Raw genomic sequence first — 8,079 nt, 5'->3', positions numbered from 1 at the left:
CCTCACAGAGCTGTCTAGATATCGCGTGTAAAAGGTGTGTCGTAGCGTCCAAATATGGCAGGTTCTCTCCACGTTTGTCTCTAATACTCTGATTCATAACCTTGTCACGAAGGCAGACTTGACCTTTAGAGGAAACATAATTCAGGTGAAATGCAAGTACACACACACACACACACACACACACACTCTCTCTCTCTCTCTCTCTCTCTCTCTCTCTCTCTCTCTCTCTCTCTCTCTCTCTCTCTCTCTCTCTCTCTCTCTCTCTCTCTCTCTCTCTCTCTCTCTTATACTAGTGAAAATATTACGAAACAAATCGTCAGGTAGGTATATCACTTCTTCCATGCCACCAGCAATGCCAGCCTTCGAAGTAGTTGTAAAAATACTATTAAACAAACATTCAGGTGTACCAACCCTCCTATACCACCAGCTCCTGTGGAAATGCTGCCAAATAAATGCAACCAAGCGTGCCAACCCTCCCGCGCCATCACAACTTTCTGGAATTTGCCAAACAACCACACAACGGCTTACCAATACTCACGGTACCAGAACTTAACTGAAAACTACCAAACAACTATTCTCAGGCGTACCAACACTCCCACACCATCACAACTTACTGGGACTTACCAAACAACCATAGTCAGGCTTACCAACCGTCCCACTATACCAGAAGTACTAAACAGCTATACGCAGGCTTACAAACACTCAAACATCATACAAAACAAACACACGGTCGTACCAACCTTCCCACGCCATCACAGCTTACTGGAAACTATCAGACAGCCACGGACAGGCCTACCAACCTATAATTTGCTGAAAACATTACCAGTCTGCGATATTCAGGCTTGCCAACCTTCCCATCATATCAGAACTGGTTGGTAACGCTACCAGTCAACCATTTTCAGACTTACCAACACTTCCTACAGTTAACTTCAGCCATTGCCAGTCAGACGTACCAACACTCCCACACTCCCAGGCTTTACTGTAAATATTATGGCAAAAATGAGATCAACTTTAATGTATTTTGTGCATTTTTTTTTCTTTTTTTTTTCTGTTTTTATGATTTAGTCTGTGTGCGTCCAGGCTTGTATTAATTCTATATTTATCTCATTTTTTTGTTATGTATTTTTAAAGTTACATTTTATCTTGTATTTTGTTTTGTATCTGTTCTTGTATTTTATCATGCTTATCCTGCTCTTTATTTTCATTTTTTTCTTCCTTTTCTGAGTGGGTGTAATTTTGCTTTGCCTCATTCCTGAATATATCGTGTTTTTCATCTTCACGTGCATTTCTGTCTTGCATTTTTACCGTGGATTTATCTTGAAGTTTTGTGTTAATAATCTTGCTCGCTATTTTTCTCGCGTCTGTCTGCTGTCTGTGTGTGAATCCAGTATTGTCACACTCCCGTTTCATCTTGCACGCTTGTTCTGTCTTTTATTTTACCATGTATTCATCCTTTACATAGAATTCTATCCTTTACTGATCTTTGAGTTAACTTACTCGATTATTTTTCTTTCCTCCGACTCTGTGCACTTCACCTCGCTACACTACAATATTACATTGAACTTGTTTTCCGTCTTGTACACGTGTATCTTTTTTTCTTTCCCCTTTATTCTTTACTGGTCTTTAACTTATTCGATGTTTTCCTCATTCTTTCGTCTTTGTATGTCTTGTCTCTCCACACTTCAGTATTATCAAATATTCAATGAGTATTCACCTTGTATTTCACCTTTATCCAATATGTACCCGTGCTCGATTTAATTTGGTGTTTTTTTCCTCTTTTATCTTTGTGTGTCTTGCCTCGCTACACTCCAGTATCATCGTATATTCAGTCTATATTTCGTGCTGTACTTTACCTGTACCCTGTATCTGCCTGCATTCATCTTTTACTCAAATTGTTCAATGCGTTTCTCTCTCCGTCTTTGTACCTTGCCTCGTCACAGTACAATATTGCCCTTTGTATGATCTGCATTTCATTTTATATAAATATATTTTCATAATTTACCTTTACTTTTCACACATTATTTAATTTTCTCCGTCTTTGTGTATCTTGCTTCGCCACACGACTATATTTGTGGTTTATTCTGCTTTTACTCTTGTACATACACGTATATCTTTTCTTTTATCTTTATCCTGTATCTACCTGTATTGACGTTTTACTTAACTTGTCTTTTTTTTTTTTTATGTATATCTCTCTCCTATGTCTGTAGCTCGCCTCGGCACACCACAGTACCTGCCGCGTGGGAAAACTGATTCTGCCTTCACCTTAACGTTCTCAGCCACAATCCATCATGATGAAACGCACGCACACCTTTCCCTGCACTCAATAACAAACACTAATACAGCTGATCCTTGCCTTTTTCTTCCATGTTTTTTTTGTTTTTTTTCCGCCAGCATTTTTTTTTTTTTTCAGCGTCCTTTGCTAAGTCACATGCATCGCTTCATTCCCGAACAAACAACGGTATTTGCCAGCGTGTTTTAATGATTCTAGTGTGTTGAGAGAGGCAGCCGCTGAAGTTCCTATCTTTAACTGGTAATACTCGTGTGCGTGTATGTATGCCCGCTCAAAGCATCAACAGAGAAATGGAGAAAACACTATTTTTTTTCTTTTCTTTTTTTGCTCTAATCCTCAGTAAAATCTCCCGTTCAAATTTTTCTATATTCACTCGCTTCCACTATTTCATTTTTCCATGTTGATTTTTTTATTTATTTATTTTATTTTTTGCGAGTTTACCCTTGTGTTGTATTTTCTTTACTGCTCTTGATGGATTTTATTTTTATTATTATGGTTGTTATTTTTTTTATTTATTTTTTGTTTACATTAGTTGTGCTTTACTTGGTTCATATCTTAGTTTTGCTTTTTTGCTTTTTTTTTTCTTATCTCCTTCGTGTGTTCTCATTTTTTTTTTTTTCCTGCCCCATATTCTTCCGTGCCAGTTTTGCTCTACTTTTTTTTTTCTTCAACCTTATCTCCTTCATTTCCTCTTTGCCACATTTTCCCCTCCTTCCCTTATTTTTTGTTGCACTTTTTTGGTCTCCCTTTATTCCTTCTTATTTCCTTCGTTTTATCTTCACATTATTTTTCTTTTCCGTTGACTTTTATTTTGGTTCATTTCTGTTTTTTTTTTCCTTCCTTATCTCTTTCGCTTCCTCTTTGCCACTTTCTTCTTCTGTCCTTTATTCTTTAGTTGCATTTTTGACTTCTCTTCTTTGTTATCCGCTTCGTTTCCTCTTGGCAACTATTTTTGTCTCTCCTCTTATTCTTTCGTACAATTTTATGCCTTCTGTTATTCTTTCTTATCTGTCTCTCTTTCTCGTTTCCTTTTCCCTTTTTTTTATTTATTCTTCCACGCCTGGTTCTCAATTTCCTGATTCTTTTCTTTCGTGAGGCTTGAGGCGGAGACAAAATTCGATATTTCTTTTTTTTTATTTCACACCATAATATCCCTTTTCTTCTATACTCTTTTACTTATTCATTTATTTATTTATTTTTTTCATTTTTCACTGTTTCAGTCCTGTGTGTATATTGAAGTTATTTACAACAATCTCTCTCTCTCTCTCTCTCTCTCTCTCTCTCTCTCTCTCTCTCTCTCTCTCTCTCTCTCTCTCTCTCTCCTCTCCGTCTCTCTCCTCATCTCCTCTCTCTCCTCTCTCGCTCGCTCGCTCGCTCTCTCACCCTCAAGTTTATCTACGCAAAATTTATAGATACAGCGATATTTCTGGCTTTCCGTGGGAGAAAGAGACGGGGAGATGACGTCACCATTATCTATGATTGGAGGCGGCGGAGACTGAGGCCGATGCGCTCTCTCCTTTCTCCTTCCCATGCTCCCCACCACCACCACCACCACCACTTGTATTTTCTCCTTTACTTCTCAGTGAATTTTGCCTTACGAAGTCGTGTGGGAAGCGAGGACGACCCCCATCCCCGCTAGAGCTCGTGGCGGGAGTGCTCGTAGTGGTTGGGGTTGTGGGTGTGATCGTAGTTAGTGTGACGTCTTGCGTTGTGGGTCTAGAGGCCTTCGCGTTTTTATGGTGGTGGTGATGGTGGTGGTGAGATGTCTCGGGCCGGCGTGTTAGACTATTGCTTCTTATCATTGGCGGCTGCGTTCGCTGTATCGGGCTTTGAACGTGCTGCACTGGGCTCTGCGTGCGTTGAATTGGACTCTGCGTGCGTTGAATCGGGCTTTGAGTTCGCTGCACCGGGCTCTCCGTGCGTTTCTGGCCCGCTGTGTACTGGGTGATGCTGCCGCTGCGTTGTGGGCGTTGCGTAGGCGTCTCCTGGTACTGGGGTTGCGTGTGGACTTGCTGCGACTCCGGGGTGCGGGACACTGGGACCTGTATGCTGGGGTCACATCTCTGGGCGTCGGTGTCTTCGGTTAGTTTTTGCACGCGTGTCTGTGGCACGGGAAGAACTTGAGTGTAACCCAGAGACTCAGACCGTGCGTGCGCGTGTGTGTGTACGTGTGTGTGTGGGTTAGTGAACGTTTGAGTGCACGTGTGTGGGTGCGTGTGCGTGTAGATCTGCGTATGCGGGTTCATGTGGGTGTACATTTGCGTGTCAACGTTCGTGTAGGCGTGTGGCGTTGAAGTCATGATCACTGCGTGGCTTTGTAGAGGGGCGTGGGTGTGGGCGGGTACATGGAAGCTCTGGAGTGGCTGACGGCACACGCCCTCCACCGCCTGGGTCGGCACGGGCGTCACGTCAGGCTGGGGGAGGCGCGGGGCGTGAGAATGGGCGGGGGCGTTGGATGGTCGCGAGCGTGGCAGACTGGCGAACTTCGATGGCATGGGTTTCCTCTTTCGTGGTCCCAGGGTGGCGTAGGAAGCGGGGGACCCTGGGGGAGAGAGGACGGCGGGTTAGTGCTGGACGAGTGCTTGGGATTTAGTAGATGGGGGTCCATAAAGAGTAAGAATAGGGAATTATAAAGGTACATGAGGGAAGGGAGTAGGTATAATAAATGGGGAAGAGGTGGAGAGAAATCATAAAGGGAGACTAAAGGGAGGAGGGAAGAGTTGGGTATTGTTAAGAGACGCGAGAGAAGGAAGAAGGGAGAGGGTTAGTGGATGGGGAAAGGAGAAAAGGGGAGAAAAGGAGAAGGTAAAACGTTTTTTTGAATAGATAATAAGAAAACACAAACACACACACACACACACACACACACACACACACACACACACACACACACACACACACACACACACACACACACACGTACCATAGATGGACGTGAACTTAAGACAGAAAGAAAGAAAGATTGACGGACAAGAAAAACGATACAAAAAAAAAAAAAACACGGAGGCGGCGAGCTAGATGGAATGACAGACAGACGGACGGAGAAAAAGATGGACAGGAACAAGAGCTTTCTGAGTAGCGCGCGCGCGTGTGTGTGTGTGTGTGTGTGTGTGTGTGTGTGTGTGTGTGTGTGTGTGTGTGTGTGTGTGTGTGTGTGTGTGTGTGTGTGTGTGTGATGCCGAGGGAATGTTCACGCTCGGCTAAGCACACGTGGAAGAGTGAAAGGCCGGGACGAAATACACGGAAAACCAGAATAAAGGTAAATATTACTTTGAGGGAAAATGAATACCGAATGTTGCTTTTTGAAGTAGCATCTCTTTCATCTTACATATTATTTAGTATTTTACCGACTCTCTCTACGATGGTGAAGAAAAAAAATAGATATATTTTATAGTGAAATTATATCCACACACAAAGTGTAAACTCATGTTTTCTTGTGTTTTGTTAAGTAGGTAGTATTTTCTAGATCAAGTTAATTATGGCAGGTTCACTTAGCTTTACGTAGGAGTGGGTGTAAAGCTTTTTAATCTTAGACCAGGTAACTTCATCTAAAGTGAACTAATGAAAAGGTGAAAGTAATGTTTATACGTATGTTTAATTACGTTGGCTGTATATATGTTGCCTGTCTATTTCATTCTGTCCCAGGTGAACGTGTAAACATCAAGCAAATAATGAACAGACCCCTTCGCTTTTCCTCCCTCACATTTGTTTATATAGCACTTTGTCTTCGTTTTTTTCTTAAGTTTTACTATATCCTAAGCAAAGATGTAAACAAAAAGTGACCAATGAACAACAAGTAATACCTTTAACTTTCTTTTATTCTCATAATCATTTAATTTTTAAACACCTTGCCGCCTTCTTTTCTTATTTCCCTCTGCGATATGCAACGATTCTCAGTATTAATATCGTTATTCAGAATCTTTACAAGCACCTACGAGAGGGAAAAGGTTGAAAAAATTGTTCTTCCAATTTCTTGGCAGTATAATGTTTAATTGTGTGTAGAACAAAACGTAATATCCTTGGATGGTTTTAGATTGAGCAATAGTGTGTTAGATAGCATTAGAAAAAATAATTTAAAAGGGCTAATACCTTCGCCCGCTTATCTAACGTGACTTTTCTTCTGTCATAATTTTGAAATTCAACAGTACGAACCTCTATGTAATTTTTTTTTATTGAACAAAAACAACTTTTACGCATTATTTTTGGATATTCAATAAGAACTTCTAGATATTAGTATTGGAAATTAAACAGTAAAAACCTCTAGAAAAGAAAGGAAATACCACTCTAATGACTTCCACCCCAAACAAAGAAAAAGATTACCGCCAGCTTATCCTGTCATCACCATTTCATCACCACAATGTTAATACGCTCCATACATGATTGCATAATTACATCGGTCTTGTTGGCTTAATTAACCCAGTCTTGTTCATCTCATTAGTACAGTTCTTTCTTCGTGCTGAATGTTTCCACAGCATCCGCCGCACAATATTGCATCTGTCTGGGTTAACCTACAAAGCACAATATTTAAGCAAGCGATATTCCTGTTAAACCATTCCGCAACTCTCCCCTTTATCTTCATTGTCTGCTTCAAACTCTTTACTGCACGGTAATTTTTGCTCTTGTCACATGCAACTTTTTAGATTCATTTTCCTACGACAGTTTCTTAAATAGTTATGTAGCGTAAGAAAAATATTATCACCGTATTGTCTTTTTTATCTGTCCATGTAAATAATTTTGTGATCGATTCTGACTTTTTTTTTGGTGGACTAGCGCCTCAATGGACCCTTTTACCTTTTGTGTGTGTGTGTGTTAATTTTTCCTGTCCTTGGCCGCTGCCCGTCATCACAACCAACACACCAGCTTTGGCTTCACCTTCTCCGTGGATCTAGACCTGCTCGCACCCTTGCTCAATTTCATCCTCGACAAAGTTCACGTTGCGGCATCTCGAGGCCTTCCCTGTCCCTCCCGCCTGAACTCCACAGTTAGTGTCCGTTAGTAATACCCCTTCCGCCTTGTACTGTGTTCTCTGTTACGTATTATTGCATATGTTTATTATTAGTACTAGTTAAATAGTACCAAATTTAATGTAATAATTAAGTTGAATAACCTAATAATGTTCAGATCTTTATTATTTGACTTTTTTTTTATTATATTCATTGCATCTTCTAATATTGGCACTGTTATTAACGTATGTGAAGTTTTATCTCCAGTATTTTCATTACTTTAATTCATTTCGTAAAGTAAATAATACACATTTTTCTCCTATCTAAAAAAAATAATAATAACATACAGATTTTTATCATGTAAACATACGAAAAAAAAAGAAACTGACTTTCTAAAAACAACGAAAAATAATAGCATACAATCGTTGACTTTCCAAAAAAGAAAAAATAAATAAATAGAAAACGGAGAATTCAAAGGAGAAAACCAAAAATAAGCCTCCAGTGAGACTCGCGGTTCCTCCAGCATAAAAGAAAAAAAAAAAAAACACAAGTAAATAAATATCGGAAAGTAACCACCCGCGCAGCCTTCACAATTTCCCGTCTTCTTTTATAAGTCTGATGGGGCGAGGGGCGACTGAAGTGTTTTGATTTCCTCCACTATTATTATATTTCCCCGCCACGCCTCGCTGTGGGGAAGCCTGGGAAGCCTCTGCCAGCCGCTGCACCTTCATTTGCCCCTTGGAAGCTTCACTTTATCGAATAGAATGCTTCGAAAAATGCACCTTCTTCTTGTGTCCAGATGAAGCAATGAGAGTGAATTTTTTTTTTTTTTTTTTTTGTCCTTTT

At 40.4% G+C, this 8,079-nt stretch overlaps 1 protein-coding gene across 1 annotated transcript in view; it reads right to left on the bottom strand.

Annotated features, from left to right (window-relative positions):
- Positions 1–3,650: 3,650 nt before the first annotated feature.
- LOC135113237 (mucin-2-like) overlaps positions 3,651–8,079 on the bottom strand; it is a 10,016-nt gene continuing 5,587 nt past the window's right edge. The window contains exon 4 of the mRNA XM_064028422.1: positions 3,651–4,832. Coding sequence (XP_063884492.1) covers positions 3,760–4,832 — 1,073 coding nt within the window. The 3' untranslated portion in view covers positions 3,651–3,759. The remainder of the gene's footprint in view (positions 4,833–8,079) is intronic.

The sequence above is a fragment of the Scylla paramamosain genome, chromosome 25, assembly GCF_035594125.1.
Source record: "Scylla paramamosain isolate STU-SP2022 chromosome 25, ASM3559412v1, whole genome shotgun sequence".
Taxonomy (NCBI): domain Eukaryota; kingdom Metazoa; phylum Arthropoda; class Malacostraca; order Decapoda; family Portunidae; genus Scylla; species Scylla paramamosain.
Note: the sequence above shows the minus strand (reverse complement) of the source record. Positions and strands in the feature narration are given on the sequence as shown.